We start from the raw sequence: 20,192 nt of genomic DNA, 5'->3' as shown, positions 1-20,192 counted from the left end.
TTCCCCACCAGACCCTTCATCCATCTAACTATCTAGCCATATGAATAAGAATGCAAGTTCTGCATGTTTTATGTAAGCCTCATGGTATCCACAAAGCAAAAACCTATCATTGAGACACGAAAGAGAAACAGAAAGAAATCAAACCATGCTACTATAGAAAATCATCAAATCACAAAGGACGAGAGGAAGAAAGAAAGGAACAAAGGAACTATAAATAACCAGAAAACAATGAACAAAATAGCACTAGTAAAAGTCCAGACCTCTCAGTAATTACCTCAAATGTAAATGGACTAAATTTACAAAAGACACAAGTTAGTTGAATGGATTAAAAAAAAAAACAAAAAACAAAAAACGAGACCCAACTATATACTGTGTATAAGAGACTCACTTCAGTTTTAAGGACACACACAGACAGAGTGAAAGTATGGATAACATATCCCATGAAAATGGAAACTAAAAGAAAGCAGGGGTAGCTGCTTTAAGCCAAAAACTGCAATAAGAGACAAAGAAGGTCATCATATAATGATAAAGAGGTCAATTCATTAAGAAGATATAACAAATAGAAGGATTTATATACCCAACATCAGAGCACCTAGATACATAAAGCAAATGTTAACAGATTTGAAAGGAGAAAATAGATAGCAAACAATACAATAATAGCAAGGGACTTCCATACTCCATTGTCAACAATAGATAGGTCATCCAGACAAAAATCAATAAGGAAACATTGCACTTAAACGACACATTAGACCAAATGGTCCTAACTGACGTATATAGACCATTCCACCAAATGGCAGCGGAATACACATTCTTCTCAAGTGCACACCAAATATTCTCCAGGATAGATCATATATTATGCCACAAGACAGTCTTAATATTTTTAAGAAGACTAAAATCATATCAGGCATCTTTTCTAACCACAAAGGTATGAAACTGGAAATCAATTACAAGAAAACTGGAAAATGTACAAGTATGTGGAGATTAACAACATGCTACTAAACAAGACATGGGTCAAAGATGAAAACAAAAGGGAAATCAAAACCTATCTTGAGACAAATGAAAACAGAAACACAACATACCAAAACTTACGGGATGCAGCAAAAGCCAGAGCAAAGTTTATACTGATAAACACCTACATTAAGGAAAAAGAATCTCAAATATAACAACCTAACTTTACACTTTTAAGAATTAGGAAAAGAAGAACAATCTAAGACCCAAGTTAGCAGAAGGAAGAAAATACAAAGATCAAAGAGGAAACACATGAAACAGAGACTAAAGAGATAATAGAGAAGATCAATGAAACTAAGAGCTGGTTTTTTGAAAAAGAAAATTGACAAACATTTAGCTAAACTAAGAAAAAAAGAGAAAAACTCAAAAACAGAAATGAAAGAGACATAACAACTGATAATATAGAAGCACTAAGGATCACAAGAAACTACTATGAACAATTACATACCAACAAATTAGAAAACCTAGAAGAAATGAGTAAATTCCTAGAAACATGCAACTTACCAAGACAGACTCATGAAGAAATAGAAAATCTGAACAGACCAATGACTAAGAAGACTGAAACAGTAATCAAAAACCTCTTAACAACAAAAAAAGTCCAGGACCAGATGGCTTCCCTGGTGAGTTCCACCAAACATTTAAAGAAGAATTAATATTAATCCTTCTCAAACTCTTCCAAAAAAAATAGAAGAGGAGGGAACACTTCCAAACTCATTTTATAAGGCCAATATTACCCTGATACCAAAGCCAGACAAAGAAACTACAAGAAAATTATTGGCCAACATCCCTGACAAATATAGATGCAAAAATACTCAGTAAAATTTTAGCAAACTGAATTCAACAGTACGTTAGAGGAATCATACCATGATCAAGTGGGATTTATCCCTGGGATGCAAGGATGGTTCAACATATGCAAATCAATCAATGAAATACAAAAAGGAAGGATAAAAATCATATGATAATCTCAATAAATGCAAAAGAAAGGACAATATTCAATATTCTTTCATGATAAAAAGTCTCAATAAACTGGGTATATGGGGAACACAGACATGTGTGACAAGTCCACAGCTAACATCATACTTAATTGTAAATGGCTGAAAGCTTTTACTCTAAGATCAGGAAGTGTGTCTGCTCTAACCACTTTTATTCAATATAGTATTGAGAGTCCTAGCCAGAGCAATCAGGCCAGAAGAAAAAGGTATCCAAATAAAAAAGAAGTAAAACTGTCTCTGTTTGCAAATGACATAACATTTTATACAGAAAACCCTAATGACTTCACAAAAAAACTGTTAGAACTAATAAATGATTCAGTGAAGTTGCAGGATACAAATTCAATATTGAAAAATCAGTTGCATTTCTAGATACTAACAACGAACTACTGGAAAGAGAAATTAAGAAAACAATCCCATTTATAATAGTATCAAAAAACAAGAAAATATTTAGGAATAAATTTAACCAAGGTGAAAGATCTGTACACAGAATTAATACTGTAAAATATTCAAAATACCCAAAGCAATCTACAGATCCAATTCATATCTACCAAAATTCCAATGGCATATTTGACAGAATTAGAACAATTCTTAAATTTGTATGGAACCCCAAAAGACTCCAAAGCAATCCTGAGAAAGAACAAAGCTGGAGGCATCAAGCTTCCTGATTTTAACTATAATTAAATAAAAGTTATAGTAATCAAAACAGTATGGTATTGTATAAAAACAGATACACAGACCAAATGGAACAGAACAGAGAACCCAGATATAAACCCATGCATATATAATGAATTAATTTTCGACAAAGGAACCAAGAATATACAATGGAGAAAGGATGGACAGTCTCTTCACTAAATGGTGTTGGGAAAACTTGATATTCACATGCAAAAGAATGAAATTGGACCCCTACCTTATACCATACACAGAAATCAACTCAAAATGGATTGAAGACTTGAACATAAGACCTGAAACTCCTGGAAGAAAACACAGGAGATAAGCTCCTGGAAGTTGGAATAAACAAGTGGGAGTACCTCAAAGTAAAAAGCTTCTGTACAGTAAAGGGAACCACCAACAAAATGCAAAGGCAACCTAAGAAATGGCAGAAAATATTTGCAAACCACGTATCTGACAAGGGGTCAATATCCAAAATATATAAGGAACTCATACAACTATTATCAAAAAGCCAAGCTACCCAGTTAAAAAATGGGCAAAGGACCCGAACAGACATCTTCCCACAGAAGACAGACAAAGGGCCGACAGGTACAGGAAGGTGCTCAATATTACTAATCATCAGGGAAATGCAAATCAAAACCACAATGAGATATCACCTTACACACTGTATGACTATTACCAAAAAGTTAAGAGATAAATGCTGGTAAGGATGTGGAGGAAAGGGATCTCTCATACACTGATGGTGGGAATGTAAACTGGTACATATAGCTACTATGGAAAACAGTATGGAGATTCCTCAAGAAATTTAAAAGAGCACTACCATATGATCCATCAATCCTATTTCTGAGTATATATCCAAAGGAAATGAAATCACTATGCTGAAGAGATAGCTGTACTCCTGTGTTTAATGTAGCATTATTCACAATAGCCAAGGTATGGAAACAGTCTTAGTGTGAAAGAATGGATAAAGAAAATGTGGTATTTACATATATAATAGAATATTATTCAGCCTTAAAAAAAGGGAATGCTGCCATTTGCAACATGATGAACCTAGACAGCATTATGCTAAGTGAAATAAGCCAGACAGAGAAAGACAGATACTGCATAGTATCACTTATATGTGCACTCTTAAAAAAAAAAAAAGTCAAACTCATAGAAACAGAGTAGATTGGTTGCCAGGGGCTCGGGTTGGGGTGGGGACCTACGTGAGGCTGGTAAAAGGGTACAAACTCTTATGTGGAAGACGAATAAGGTCTAAGGATCTAATGTATGACATGGTGACTATACTTAAAATAGCATATTGTGTAACTGCAATTTGCTAAGAGAGTAGAACCTAAGTGTTCTTACCAAACAAAAAAGGTAAATATCTAAAAGTGGCAGATGGGCTAACTCAGTGAGAATCCTTTCACAATGTATACATATATCAAATCATTATGTTATACACTTCAAATATATTTATTTGTCAGTTATACCTCAATAAAGCTGGAAAAAAATCTCAAGCTTTGGAATCAGCTTAATACAAGTTTGAATTCTGGCTTTTCATGTCTTATGGAATCTTGGGTAAATTACTTAACCTACATTAGTTTCCTCATCTATGAAACAGGGATAGCAAATACATCTATCTGATAAGACTACTTTGGCACATTAAACCAGAGAGTTCACATAAAATGCTTAGCATGCTTGGAACACAGAAAGGGCTCAACAGAAGTAGCATCATTAATAATTATGACAGTAATTGACTTCTTTAGATATTTAGCACATACGACGTGCCAGGTACTGTGCTGGTGCTGGGGACACACTGTGAGCACAGCTGACACAGGAACAAATGTGCAAGCACTAAAAAACGGTGAGAAGCAGGGGTGCCTGGGTGGCTCAGATGGTTAAGCGTCTGCCTTTGGCTCAGGTTGTGATCCCGGGGTCCTGGGATCGAGCCCCACATCGGGCTCCTGGCTCAGCGGGGAGCCCGCCTCTCCCTCTCCCTCTGCCTCTCTCCCTGCTCATGCTCTCTCTCTCTCTGTATCTCTGTGTCTCAAATGAATAAATAAAATCTTAAAAAAACCCAAAAACTGTGAGAAGCAAAGTGTTGTGTGGGAACATGGAGAAGAGGCACGTACCCTCACGAGAGGATCAGTGAGGAAGGTTCCAATAGCAAATGAAGTCTAAAGGATGTCATCATTTATAATGACACACTATTATGACTCTCAGGAGTATTTCTTAAGCTCCGAGGAGGGAAAACAACAAACAGGCTGACATTACCCCTTAATTTAATCAAAATATTTTGCTGACCAATGCTCTAATTTAGAAAGCACACACAAGTGTTCTTAGAGCCCTGTAATTGGTGCTTCATTTAAATATTTACCAATTTCATTTATACCACTCCACATTTTAAAATGGAGCTGAAATATCATCTGAAGATAGAAACATCTGAAAGTTTAAGTATAATCAAACTGCTAAAGTATATAAACAAAACAAGTACATGTATATGTTTATCTTCAGAGTCTGGTACAAGTAGTCTAAGGTGACTCATATAAAACTTGATGTCCATATCAGATTCTCTGCATGTAACATCATTTCTGAAGTAAGAAAGATCTCAGTTATAAGACAGTCTCAAAGCACGGACTTTAAGGATGATATTAAAATTATACATAAAGTATACAGTCAGCTCTCCACGAATGGGGGCAATTTGAAGGGGTGGGAGAAACTGCAATCAAATTACAAGGAACCTTCAGTTACCCAAATTTCCCTGACGATGGTTAGGGACCTGCTCAGCTCCTCAAAGGGACTCAGTTTCAGGAGCAAACTACTGGCTGTAGTGCAAGGCTTCCCACTTCTTAAAGCAGAACAACTTCCAGGGTGGGAAGTCACACTTCTAGGCCCTGCAAGGTTGTAACCATGGCTGAGCTGTGCTTCATAACTAACTATAAAAACGAGCTGGGCTCCATCCTAACATTCCCTTGAACAAAAAGACTATTATGCTTTTCTTTGTAAATAAATGATAAAACATGATCTATGACACTTAGTGAAACTAGCTTTAGAATTTCTTTTTTATTTTTTAAAGATTTTATTTATTTATTTGAGAGAGAGACGCTGAGAGAGAGAGCACACGAGAGGGGGGAGGGTCGGGAGGGTCAGAGGGAGAAGCAGACTCCCTGCTGAGCAGGGAGCCCGATGCGGGACTCCATCCAGGGACTCCAGGATCATGACCTGAGCCGAAGGCAGTCGCTTAACCAACTGAGCCACCCAGGCGCCCATAGCTTTAGTATTTCTTGACTTTAGAAAAGTTTTTTTTCCTCTCTCAAGGAAAGCAAAATTACCAACATACTCTACAAATAAAACATTTGTTTTCTACCATTACGTGTTATGAATGGCAGGACACAATGGGTGATGACATGAGGCCAGTTTCAGTACTGAATAATCATAATGTAGACATTTAAAAACTTAAAAGATTTTTAAATATTTTTTCTTTCTTTCTTTTTTTTTTTTTTTTTTAAAGATTTTATCTATTTATTTGACACAGAGAGACATAGCGAGAGAGGGAACACAAGCAGGGGGAGTGGGAGAGGGAGAAGCAGGCTCCCGGCCAAGCAGGGAGCCCGATGCGGGACTCGATCCCAGGACTCTGGGATCATGACCTGAGCCGAAGGCAGACGCTTAACGACTGAGCCACCCAGGCGCCCCAACTATTTTTTCTTTCTTTGGGTTGACTCTAATGTTCAATCCCAACAGTAAATAATAGAGTCTATATATTTGTGGGCCCTGCATCTCATCAGTCATTTTGCAAAGACAAATAAAGTACCTAATAAACAAATGTAAGGCAACACAATATAAACTTTTCACCAATGCAAGAAAAGTGCCTCAAAATATATAACCTTCAGATAGACTGCCCAAAGACTACGAAACGTAGCATGTCTAAATTTTTATTTCCATATTCTGGGTACTTAAATATTTAAAGCAGCTTGGTTGGCAAGCCAGAGACCATAGTTGTGAAAATATTCAAATGGTTGCATATTATCAGGCTTTGCTTTGGCTACAAAGTTTTAAATTGCTTGCTATAATTACATAAATCAGATCTTCTACTGACAGAAACTCACCATTCCCAAACTCTTAGGCTCTTATCATCAGATGTGCTCACAAATCTCCTATTCTCATCAACAAAAACAATGGTGTTGACAGCTCCCAAATGCCGGTCATATTCCTGCACAATTTCTCCACTTCGAATGTCCCACTGTATATCAAACAAGAGAAAAGGTAAAGACAGAAGTGGAGCAGATATGAAAATTAAGATCAGAACTATGGAAAGTGAAGAAAAAGATCTCTAACGTAATGACTGTTTTCTACTAAAAATAGACCATTAGCAGTCCCTAAAAGCAGCAAGCATTAAACAAGTTAATATTCCTTATTCCATCCCCTAAAACAACATAAACTATAGGAATCTTACTAAGAATACTGTAAAAAGACTTACCTGCACAATCTTTTTATCAGACATACCAGCTACAAAGAGATTTTGCTTATCTTCATCGGGATTAAATTTGACACAATAGGGCACTTTTCGGTTTGTAAATCTTGATATACACTGTCCTAAAACCAAAGACTCAGGTTAAAGTAAGGAAAAGAAACTTGATCACTTCAAAGACAGCCCGGGGATTAACATTTCGAGATCATTTGCTTAATACATTTTGGGGAAGGGCAGCCTGCTTGTTCTTTACTATGAACTATATTGTTCCTTTTCACAGATTCTTTATGATTAAAAATACTTTTTTCAAAAGTAAATCTGTATCAATTGCAGAATAAAGTGATTATGATGTGTAGCCGGAGTTGAGACCCACCGCGGGGTAAGAGTAGGGGCTCTGGCATTAGAGACCTTGGTTTAAATCAGTTCAGCCACTTACTATCTGTGTGGCTCTGGGAAAGCTCCCCCCTTTAAGCCTCAATTTCTTCATCTGTAATAATAACAGTAATTACAGGGTTATTTTAAGAATTGGATGTGATGCTGGATACAAGTGCATAGCACAATGCCTGGTAAACAGTAAGTGTTCAATAAATATTAGCTATTATCTTTACCGTTAAAACTCAGTGAGATGAAAGATGGTTCTCTAATTATATAAAATTATACTAGCCACAATGTACTAATACAATTAACATCTGTGAATATATAAAACCACCTGACCCATGGGTCTGTAAACAGACTTACTTTTTAATCAATGTGGGTAATTAAATTTAATTTTGTTCATCAGACATTTATTGTGCTTCTATTATGTGCAATGCAGCGTGCTTGGTGGTAGAGGGGAACAAAAAGATCAATTAACTAGTCTGTGGAAGATTTTAAATTTTTTAGTCTATCAGGATGTTTGCTTTATAAATTGTATTTAATGGAAACAAAGTCTCAGAGTAAAAGAGCTACTTATGTAGCTGAGTTTGAACTCTACAAACATTTTATGATATCAGCTGACAGTCGAGGATATGAGAATCAGCAGTTACAGAAGGCACCATTTTGCCACAGAAGACTACTCAATGTTGCACCGTTTATAAATGCTAATTTATAAGATAAATATGTATTGGCATTAGTATAAGTGAGCTCTTACCTGTCTCAGTGTCCCAGAGCTTAAGGTACCTGTCATAAGCTGCGCTGAGGAACTGCGTTCCTGCAGTATTAAAGCAGATGTCCCTAACGGCTTTGCTGTGGCCTAAGGCAGGGACAAAAGAAATGGAGGTGAGGTGAAGTATCTCCTCTTAAAACACAAACACCATAAAAGAAACAGCATTTTCAAGCCACCCTGTGAGTCAAAATCTCTGGAATCCTATCCCCTGACTTACTGATGCAGAATATGTTAGGTGTGGGCTTGGGAACGTAGGTGGTTTTTTAATTCCCCCTTCAAATAGTTCCCTAGGTGTTTCTGATGCATAACATTTAGGTAAGAACCAAGATAAAAGATCTAACATTTTTTTTTTAGAGTTTGTCATAGAAATCTTTTAATACGCAATATACATAATTGATGACTAAGCAGCCAAGAATTTAAGGAAACATAACAGACCAATTATTGCCAATGAAAGAGGAGGGCCTAGTGACATTTGGGAGGTTCATTCTCCAGATTACTCACTAAGTGAAACAAAGTGACTTTACCCTATAAAGTTCATGAAATCATAGCTCTTCTTCAATACCTGCAGATTTCTGTGATCACATTACCAAGTTTCAGAGAAGGGACTTCAGAATCTCAGAGACTTAACCTTTTGGAAACTAACATTAACTTCTATTTTGTTTTAAAATAGCATTTTGACAATAAATTAACTTTAAGGTGCTCTGCTTAGAAATCAGTCTGCCAGACCAATCCACTCTTTTGAAAGTTGCAGGGACAAATAAAATGTGGCTAAATGAAAGCAGAAACCTTCCTTTTTTTCTACCACCCCATCAAGACCAAGACTGACAGAACATGCATTCATTGCACAAATCGTCAACCACACACGGCAGCGTTGGACGGCCATCACCAGGGAACTCGAATCAGGCTATGTGCCACAGTAATTAGGCATTCTTTTCTACAGCAAGAGTCCCATCTTCCAAAACTGGTAATTTTGTTTCCCACTGAAAAACTGCCTGCCGGTGCAGAGGAGACAGATGGAGACCAAGTCCACTACATGTACAAGAGGCATCTTGTTCCCGTCTGCTGTGCAGAGTCTTCCTGTAGGATGCTATGGTACCCTGGGCTATTTATTTGTTTAGCAAGGCCCTAAAATCCTAACAAAGTGCTGCAGAGCGGCACTTGAATCTAAAAACAGAGCCACTACGATTCACACAAATAGTGTTTCAATAATGTACAGTTAAATTTGGAAATGTAACCAGACTTCACACAAAATCTCACAAAGACAGTAAACTATTCTCTACCAAAAAGACTAGTTTGCCACAAAGCTGTTCTCTTTTTGGCCTTGTTTTCTCTTTCAAGGAGTTCACTCAATTTTATTCTTTCGTATGCTTTAGCTGCCGATTCTGAGCCCCTTTTCAAAGCTCAACACCTGGCTAATTGCTTACGGACATTTTCGTCTCAATATCCCAAAGGTAGCTCAAATTTAACAGTGACACCTCATCATCCTCTTATGTTCCCTCTCTTGGCAAATGGTATCACCATTCAGCCAGCCAGCTGGGAGTCACCCTAGATTTCTGCTTCATTCTTATCACTCACATCCAGTGACTCAGGCTCACTGATTTTAACTCTTGATTGTTCCTTTCCTCTCCATCTGCTGCTCTCATCATCTCTAATCCAGACCGATGAAACAACCCTGTCATTCATTTCCCTGCCTGCAGGCCTGCCCCCTACCAGAGCATCTTCCATACTGCCACTATGATCCCTGTAAACTTCAGATCTGATTGAGTTAATTTCCTGCAAGAGCTGTTTAATGGCTGGCTTTCCAAGGCCCTCTGGATAGATTCCACACTCCTCACTGATGGCACATAAGGTCCTTCATGCTCTGCCCCTGGTTATACTGCTTTTTCCTCTTGTCATCTCTCATCATATCCCCTCCCTGGCAATTCTGAAATATACCTGGCTGCCCCAAAGCAGCATGCTTTCTCAAACCACTTTTGCTTTTGCTGTTCTCTCTTCCCAGTTCCCTTTTCTGTCTATGTGGGAGGACTCACTCCCTCTTCAAGACTCAGTTCGAGTCTTTGAAGACTTTCCTTCATTATCAGTGTAGTAACATTCCTATCAATGATGTAGTTTAAAAAGTCTTTCCAAACAGATTTATAGACAGAAAGAAAAGAAGTATTACCAATAAATGTTCGCAGACAGCGTCTGTCTCCGTAAACCTCCCATAGCTGGGGAAAAAACACATAGAAATATTAAACTGAATACAAGACTTAGATAAAATGACAAGTTTCAATCAAGAACAACAACCATATGCCAGCTATGTGTGTGCATATCTGTGGGTACTGGGGATTTAACCAAAGGCATCAATGAACATGATGCTTGGCGCTGCTAGTCTGTGTTGTACCATTTGGACTATACACACACACACACACACACACACACACACACACACACACACACAAATATGAACTCTGATACTGAAAGATACACCAAAATATCAAGAGAACTTAGATGGAGCTAAAACAAGTGATTTTCACTTTCTTCTTATTCTTTTCTATATTTAATATATTTTCTATGATGAAAAGTTTTTACTTATGTAATATTATAAGCTACTTTCAGAAGAACTAAAGGTTATTAAAACTGCCATGTTTATAACATTTTGGTACAGAGGAATTTTTTTTTAACTTTCTGAAGTAACAAAATATTATAGAAGCTATATGAAAATGATCTAGACTAAAATGTAATAGACTAATAATTCTCATCACACCTAAAGTGAATTAATACAAAGCTTCAAAACTACCTTCTTTCTTCCTTTCTTTCAGATTTTATTTATTTATTTGTCAGAGAGAGAGAGAAAGAGAGGGCGAGCACAAGCAGGGGGAGCAGCAGACAGAGGGAGAAACAGGCTCCCCGCTAAGCAAGGAGCCCGATGCAGGGCTCGATCCCAGGACCCTGAGATCATGACGTGAGCTGAAGGCAGACGCTTAACCGACAGCCAAACCAGGTGTCCCTAAAACTACCTTTACTCTTGCCTGCCTCAAATCTATTCCTCAATAATGTTACTAGTGTTCTAAAAGAGATAGCACTTCCTGGCCACCCAGTGCCAACAGGATTAAGTTTCAGTTCCCAAAGCATACCAAGCAAGGACCTCTAGCACCTGATCCTTTGCCTATGACTGTCGCCATTCTGTATCTCTCAGATTTGAGACTCCAGCAACCAAAAACTCGTCGTGTTCAGCACATGCCATGCTTATCCATTCTATTCACTCATTTCAGACATACTCCACTACCCACACACCCTTCCCCCACCACACTTTACTTAGTTACCTTCCTGCTGAAGGATGCTTCCTCTTAGAAACCAGAACACTTTCCACCTGACTCTATAACCATCATTTACATCATAATGAAATGATTACCCTGAGGGCAGGGACAGACCTTGATAAATTTTAGTCTCAGCCCCTTGCAGATAATAGGTACCTAATAAATGTTTATGGGTGTGAACAAAATTGAACTCTATGCTTTTTTAATTGGTCAAAAGACCTTAATCTCAACGAACATAGCTTGTATGAAGTCAAAGTTAAAGGAAATAAAGGTTTTTACTCCAAACTGCTGGCCTGTGATTTTAAGCTACTGAGTAGAGGCAAATGCCTAAATGATTGCTCTCATCAAGAAAAGCTACCTTCATATATTGTTAATACCCATGAATTGTTTACAAAGAGTAAAATTTTAATGATTCAACTTTCCAAGCCTCAAGAGTATTACAGAGTTGATATTTCTTGACCATCATAACAATCTAGACACAGAAGACACAAAAAAAGATAACTACTCTTTCAGATTTAAGATTTTTTTAAAAAGGCTTTCCCCATGTTCAAGCTGACATGAAGCGGCAACTGAGTTTTTTCCCCCACATACTCTACAGCTGAAATTTAGCTTAAGGTGGAGCTTCCTAAGACGATAATATAAAAACTGAGAGAAGAGGCTGGGAGCATTTCTGCTACTTGGTATCCACTTGCATTTATAAAGAAAAAGGATGAATTGCATTATCTACTTTCTAAAATGGGATTTCTATCGTGTGTCCTCTCTACCTCATATGGTTCTGAGGAACAAATGAACTTAGTTACATATCCAAAACCTCTAAAAAAAAATGCATTATTAGTGATTAAATATTGATGTAACTAAAACCAAAGTGACTGATTACGTTCTAATCAGTTATCTAGCTTACAAAAGAGCCTAGCCAATTGGACCATAGAGCCATATTTGAATCAACATGTTTGGAAGGAGTTCATAAGTGGCTGCATTCATGGGGCCTAATAATTAGCCTCTAATTGGCTAACAAACCCAAATTTATTTATAATTAACCAAACGGACTTGACCAAAGCACTAGCTCAGCAGCATTCCTACTCTGTTACTGAAAACTCACCTTAATTTTACAGTCCATGGAACAAGACAGCAATAAATGGCCAGAGAGAGGAAATAATCTGACGGCACTGACACCCTATAAAAAGGTATTACAGTTATCAATCAGAAACATTCTACTATCAGCTAAAATGAAACATAAGGAAAGGACAGTGTATTTTTAAGCAATCTAATTTACTGTTTTTCTTCATTCCAAAAATCATGCCCCAGAATAACCTTCATTAGTATTCCAAGAACAGCCTTCATTGACACTAAGCTTTTGAAGATACGTTTTTTAACCTTTAATACTGACTTTCTCACCCAAGGGAATTCTTAGTCAAGTTGCTAATGCTCTCTCTCCTCTTCCTTTTTTTCAGTTCCTTTGCTCTTTGCTAAGAGCTGGGAATTATCAGCTGGAATAGTACAGATGACAAGGAATATCAACATCAAAAGTTTCAAGTATCTTGTCTCTGCATTAGTTTTTTGTTTTAAGATTTTATCTATTTATTTGACAGAGAGATAGCGAGAGCAGGAACACAAGCAGGGAAAGTGGGAGAGGGAGAAGCAGGCTTCCCGCTGAGCAGGGAGCCCAATGTGGGGCTCAGTCCCAGGACCCTGGGATCATGACCTGAGCCGAAGGCAGACGCTTAACGCCTGAGCCACCCAGGCGCCCCTCTGCATTAGTTTCAATATGACCATAGTTTATAAACCAGAAACCATCTAATCTTCTCTTAAGCATGATAATTCCAAGAGCTAAGGCAAAATTACTGAGGTTTTGGTGCTACTACCAACCCATTATTCACTGACATGGTACCCCAGAAAAAGTAGATTGTGGCAGGAATTTGTGGGGAAAGGCTTGGGCTACCAGAATACTGAATTATGAATGTTATGTCATGGTCAATCCCTATGACTAATCTGCTTACCTTTGTATGTCCAGACCACACATGAATTTGTTTTTTGGGAAGGTAACACTTCTCAGGTGGCACAGTGGACCGAAGATTAACACCAACATCCTGAGGTATGTGAAGATAGGATCTACCTTGGTAGTCATACATTTCTTTAACTGAAACAAGAAGACAAAGGAAAGCAGTGAACAAATACAAGCTATAGTCATAAGATCTATATCCTTAAATGATAACAATTTACTCATAGGGATATTGTTCCTTATTAAGGTTGAGGTAATAACACTCTGATGAAGTTAAGACCAAGAGTCAGCTAAAATTTAGCTGCTTGAAATCACTGCTATTATTTACAATTAGAGGTAGTATTTTGGAATTTCTAACTACCCAGAGAATATCAGACCTTTAAGTAAAATCTATACTTCTTTTACTTAGTTACACATTTTAATGATATATAAAAAAGACTTCACTGCAGCATAATTACAGTGAGGGAAGAAAAGAAAATACTTGGGCCTTGTGAGTCACGGGCAAAAACCCAGAAGCAAAACAGGATAGAAAAGAAGTTAAAGCAAAAATATCATTTTTGATACATTTCCTGAATGTATCATTCATTCAAAATACATTTCCTGAATATGCATTTCCTTCCACATATCCTTTTTCCCAGCCTTCCTCTTTTACGCCCTTCCAGGTTCCTTTTCCATTCTCTTTTACACTTTCAACACAAAGTTTGCAGTGAAGTCACTTGTGGGGCTTAAATGACATAGTGTATATAAAGCATTTAGTAACTTGCCTGGCACAGAGTAAGTCCTCAATAGATGTTGGCTGTTATTTTTATTATGGCTGCAAGCACCAAAGCATTAAATAGTGTCCTTGGAAAGAAAACTGGAGTTTGAGAAACCAAATATGGCCTCATCAAACCTAAATATTTGATATGTGATCTAACATTAGAATAATCAATACATTGGTACTAAATTATTCTTTACAGTTTGATAATAACTACATAATTTTCCAAATATAACTAATTATTATTATATGGAAGAGTCTGCTGTAATTTTTTTGAGATGCAAATAGTCAAATACAATTATTCTTAATATAGTGAAGTACAGCAGCTGATTAGTAAAGGCAATTGATACTACATGAACAGAGAACAGAGTGAATATCTGAAAGTTTATCATAAAAATGAAGAGGCATAAAAACTATATTACCATGTAAGATTGTCTTCTCCTCCCCAGGCTTCTCTTCTTCCTGTTTGCCTTTTTTCTGCCTCTTCGCTGTGATTTCATCCAATTCTTTTTGTTCTTCCTAAGGAAGTTAAGGAGTGAACTTTAAAATGGATGTTTTAGAACCCCACTGTGCCCAAAGCTGGTTATAAATACTTTATGAGGTCCAACTTTGGGTGAAGCAAGAGCTGTAAGTATGTCTCCTGGGATAACAGTCTCAACTCTTCGACAGATTACAAAATGACATTAACACATAATGGGTACTAGTTAATACTTTTAAACTCATTTTATACAAAACCCATCTTTTTGGAACACCTAGAAACAAATTTATTGTATTATGCTAATTATGTAAACAAAAAAACAAAGTGGTTAGAAAATCTAGTATTGGAAACTCAATTTGTATACACAATGTCGTTCTCCAGTAAACAGCTTTTCCTAAGAATACAAGGATCCTTATATCCATGAGGATATAAGCAATGACTACAGATTTTTGACACAACTTTTATGGGAGGAGCAGTGGAAGGAAGGTGGGATAGTAGTAAATCTCTATAATAAAAAGAAGTCAACAATGTCTAATGTAAATAAAAAGTGGCACATGTATATGATTGATATACATGGATGAAAGATACAGCTAGAATATAAGCTTCATGAGAACAGGATTTTCCTGATCTTGTCCACTGCTATATCCCTAAGGCCTAGGACAGTCACTGGCTCACAGAGACAGTAGGATTAGGAGATGGAGAAGGACAGGTAGGGTTCTATGGTTTTACTTTATAAAACTTCATAGTATTATTTTTTTTAAAATATAGATTATTTGGTAAAATTTTTAAATAAGTTAATTTACAAATAAAACCCACCATCAATTCTAAAATTACAGAGGCTGATTCTGTGGTTACTATCTGAGTATGTGGTATCAAAAGCAGCTACACCGTAGCTTAATAGCATTATCAATTTTTATGAAATTTAAATTTTTATTAAAAATTGTTCAATATTGCATTTTAATTAAAAATATGGAAGAAAATAAATCAAAAGGGGATAAATTAAAAGTATTCCCAAGAAAAATTTATTCATTTTATTATTTTCTTTTCCCAAGAAAAATTTAAAAATCTTACTTTATTTTCTCAATCAACCACGGCAGAGAAATATTGATGAGTCATCATTTGGTTCTCTAAGAAATCTCAAGTTCATTATTATAGATATCCTTCACATACACACAGCATCTACCTGAATTGGCAATGAAAAAACATCAAAACTTACTTCTGAGGGTTTGGCTACATCTTTTTCATCCACATATTTTGCCCACGGTCCCAAGAAACCATCAATATTAGATGCATCATTTTCTTTGAACTTTTTCCTCTTTTCTATCTTTTTCTGACCAGTTTCAAACACAGTTAAACCTACATTAAAAAAAAAGAGATCACAAATATGGATATTTTCTAAAGAAACAGTAGCATATATATAATTTTTACTTTATATATAGCTTAAAGAAAAGTGATTATTCAAGTGACCAAAGATTTATTTTTTTACTTTATTTTATTTTTTATTTTTTAAAGATTTTACTTATTTATTTATAGAACAGAGAGAGACACAGCGAGAGAGGGAACACAAGCAGGGGAAGTGGGAGAGGGAGAAGCAGGCTTCCAGCTGAGCAGGGAGCCCGATGTGGGGCTCGATCCCAGGACCCTGGGATCATGACCTGAGCTGAAGGCAGACGCTTAACGCCTGAGCCACCCAGGCGCCCCTATGACCAAAGAATTTATTAAAGAACACAAAACAAAATCTATATGAATTTGCCAGGTATACCAACTCATGCCATACGAAAAGAAACTCAACCTTCTGGGAAGAGAAGCTTTCAACTACTGCAATATTTTGCAAGTCCTAATATACTTAGAGAAAAGACCTGGCTATGTAATCCTACAAGGTACACAATCCTTTTAATGACTCAAGGACGTATATCAGTGGATTTTACCACTTTTTGAAAGGAATCCAGCAACTTAACATTGCTAAATAATGATAAAGCTACTTTTTTTTTTTTTTTTTTTTAAGAGAGAGAGAATCTCATACAGGCTCCACACTCAGCACAGAACCCGACGCAGGGCTTGATCTCATGACCCTGAGATCATGACCTGAGCCAAAATCAAGAGTGGGATGCTCAACTGAGAGCCACCTAGGTGCCCAGATAAAGCTACTTTTGAAAGCAAGAATACATTAAAATTTATCATTTAAAAACTGAATTAAATTACAGTAAGTAATTAATAACTTTGATTCACTTGTAACTTAACAATATATATTAAGCAAGGTTTCACAAGAATCTGGTATTCTTCTAAGTGATCTAAATCTAAATTTGACCTCTAATATCATAAATCTTGGATTAAAAAGAAAAGAGGAAAGAGGATGTTTCTGGTTGAGATTCTGATTTGATCAGTAGGAGGTGTCAAGCTGTGTGTCGTCATTAAATTGGAAAAAGAAAGGTTTATGGGAGCCATAATCACAATTTAACTGTTAATGGAGAATCTAACTACACAAAAGATATGGCTTGTAGAGGTCTAACTTAAAGAAAAAAGCTTACCTATGTTAATTCAAATCAGTTTCCTTTATAAGGTTGTGTGCTACAACAAAGGCTTGTCAAAATTCTATTTTAACATGTAGGACAGTGCTAGCGTGTCATTTCTTGTGAGCATCCTAATAAAGAAATATATTCATATTCCAATTAAAAAAAAACCAATAATGTAGCTCATACACTGAAGGTCGCTGGATGATACAGGAGCTGGAGCTGCTAAGCAGAAGTATCCTCATAGAAGCAGCATATTCTTTTTCTAATGAGCATATTTTATGGGTAAGATTCCAATGATGAGCTTTGTGACAAGTTAGCATTTAGAGTATAATGCTTTGTCTTCTAAGTACAAAATGAATATGAGCACAAACATATATTCTAAAACATATTCAAACTCAGCCTTCAAAGCAACCCTAAGACGATCTCCATAGACAATGTATAATAAAACTTGTTCTGCTCTGTAAAAATGTAGCTTGATATTAGTGTTGAGAGATAAACTGCAAACATTTGCTACACATTAATTATAATTTATTGAATGATTTCTACATGGTTGGCACTCAGCCAAGTACTCATAACAACCCAGAATAATAGGTCGCAACATCTTCCCTACAAGGTTGCATGCCTCATAATTGGCAAAAAACAAGCTCTAAACTATAATGGTCCTAAACTATACTGCTCTATAATATTATTACCTGTTTCAACTTAAAAATAAATCAATCTACTAAAATACTAGTTTTTCCTACTGTCTCAGGTCAATCTGCAAGACAGTAATTATAAGTATGTGTGTATATATACATATACTTGATATAAAATATTTCAAATAAATTTGAAAGTTACCTTGATTTTTTTCAGCTTCTTCTACCGAACCAATATATTTAGCAGACACTTGATGATTATCTAATGAAGGGTCTAATGCATAACCTGGAAGGAAAAAAGTACCTATTACTGACTCCATTTTTGCCATTTATAATTCATTTTATTTCTATACAGATACACTTATCTCACATTTTCCTTCCCAGATGTTGAAATGGTCTCTTTAACTTAGGACCGATCTTTCTTTCCTGAGCTATATTCCTATGAAGAACAATTAACCCAAATCTCAGGGTGGACCATAAAGGACTTCAGCTGAGTAAGAAGTATCTTATAGGATGAATTTAGCATGTTGACATTACATTATTAACAGTCTCTCTGGCCAAGATATCAAACTTTAGTAGTCAAATTTCAAAGATCTTACAAATATATGTACATCACACATTTGGAAGTTTAGAAACCATTTCCTTTTTGTTTTTGGTAATAGATAATACATGGCTTTAGCTTATCAAATTATATAAACTATTAAATAATTTAAAACAGAATAGAGTAGGAAGAATTATATAAAATCTAGCTATTATTTTGAAAACACTATTCTCTGTAAAGACAGTCTTCCCTCTCAATTTTATTTTATTTTTTAAAAGATTGTATTTATTCACTTGAGACACAGAGATAGAGAGAGAGAGAGAGAGAGAGCATGAGCAGGGGAGAGGCAGAGGGAGAGGGAGAAGCAGGCTCCCCGCTGAGCCAGGAGCTGGATATGGGGCATGAGCCCAGGACTCGGGCATGAGCCCAGGACTCTGGGATCACGACCTGAGCCGAAGGCAGATGCTTAACCATCAGAGCCACCCAGGCGCCCCTCAATTTTAAAATAATACATTTCTACTTCATAAATCATTATGTATGTTTCCTTGGCAAGAAAAGTAAGTAAGAATATCAAATAGCATGTGAATACACTCCTTCAAAAAGTGATGAAAATATGTAGCTACTATCTATATAAATGTAGTCTTTGGGGACTTAAGGAAAGAAAATCTATCTATATTAACTCAAATCAATTTTTCTTAAGTGGGGGTGCTTTAACATGATATATGTTTGGTAAAATTAGTTTTAGTAATTTTAGTTCAGTAATCAGCAAAGGGACTAGGTCATTAATCAGTTTATGGTCTATGACCTATGTGAGTAATCATAAAATATCTAAAAGTACTAGCCACTTTTTTAAGGGGTACATCCTAGTGGATAAAGTTGACACTTTAATTTTCCAGCTAAAGATTAAAGAGAACTTCTTTTGGGGAACAGAAAAAGATCTGTCATCAAACACACTTTTCAAACAAGCTAAGGATATAGGTGTTCAACTCACTCTCATGATATGCTAGAACAGAACTAACCACCTGGCTATTAACTCAATTGCATACAGTTTTTTCAGTATTAAAATATGTTCTTAGCCAGAGGAGAGAGCTTGATGGCAGAAAAGCCGCTGTGGAGTAAACTCTCTGAAATCACAGGTTCAAATCCCATGAGTTATTTTATCTTTTGTCTCTTTGATGTACAGAACAGTATTCTGTAAAGGATTTTTAAAATGAGATTTTATAAGGCTCATAGAAAATTTAGACCAACATATCTGATGTTAAAAATCCCCATCTCAATCATAAAAATTTACCCAGAATGTAATTCTATCTTGAGAGAGATTTATGTCTATACAAATGACACTGCATTATATGTCTGGAGGGATGGAATGGGAGGCAGAGAGGAAAGGGAGATCCCTGGTACTTCTTGTGATACCTATGGAAGCACCAGCTCATTTGGCCATACTCTTGTTTCTGAGCACAGGAATTTATGCTCTCTTCCTTTTCCATATCATCTATGGTAAAATAAATCTTTACTGCCATTATCACCATTATTACTACTACTGCCTCCCACCTCAGGTAATTAAAGGACAATAATATTTTCCCTTTACAAACAAGAGAAGTTAAATATTTAGCTATATGCCCTACTAGAAGTCAGCCAGTGACAGAGCAAGATATAATTCTAACACTACAGAATTTTAGTCCAATTAGTTTTCTAATATCCTAT

General features: G+C 36.3%; 2 protein-coding genes across 2 annotated transcripts in view; one reads left to right on the top strand and one right to left on the bottom strand.

The window, feature by feature from the left end:
- CDC40 (cell division cycle 40) overlaps positions 1 to 20,192 on the bottom strand; it is a 54,472-nt gene that overhangs the window by 7,220 nt on the left and 27,060 nt on the right. Inside the window, exons 4-12 of the mRNA XM_006729475.3 lie at positions 18,150 to 18,233; positions 16,016 to 16,155; positions 14,744 to 14,840; positions 13,563 to 13,702; positions 12,665 to 12,739; positions 10,428 to 10,473; positions 8,252 to 8,353; positions 7,132 to 7,247; positions 6,761 to 6,894 (exon numbers count right to left, since the gene is read on the bottom strand). Of these exons, the coding sequence (XP_006729538.1) occupies positions 6,761 to 6,894; positions 7,132 to 7,247; positions 8,252 to 8,353; positions 10,428 to 10,473; positions 12,665 to 12,739; positions 13,563 to 13,702; positions 14,744 to 14,840; positions 16,016 to 16,155; positions 18,150 to 18,233 (934 nt within the window). The remainder of the gene's footprint in view (positions 1 to 6,760; positions 6,895 to 7,131; positions 7,248 to 8,251; positions 8,354 to 10,427; positions 10,474 to 12,664; positions 12,740 to 13,562; positions 13,703 to 14,743; positions 14,841 to 16,015; positions 16,156 to 18,149; positions 18,234 to 20,192) is intronic.
- METTL24 (methyltransferase like 24) overlaps positions 1 to 20,192 on the top strand; it is a 153,805-nt gene that overhangs the window by 111,354 nt on the left and 22,259 nt on the right. The gene's annotated exons all lie outside the window — the stretch shown is intronic.

Source organism: Leptonychotes weddellii, chromosome 8, assembly GCF_054177405.1.
Source record: "Leptonychotes weddellii isolate Sample4059 chromosome 8, ASM5417740v2, whole genome shotgun sequence".
Classification (NCBI taxonomy): domain Eukaryota; kingdom Metazoa; phylum Chordata; class Mammalia; order Carnivora; family Phocidae; genus Leptonychotes; species Leptonychotes weddellii.
Note: the sequence above shows the minus strand (reverse complement) of the source record. Positions and strands in the feature narration are given on the sequence as shown.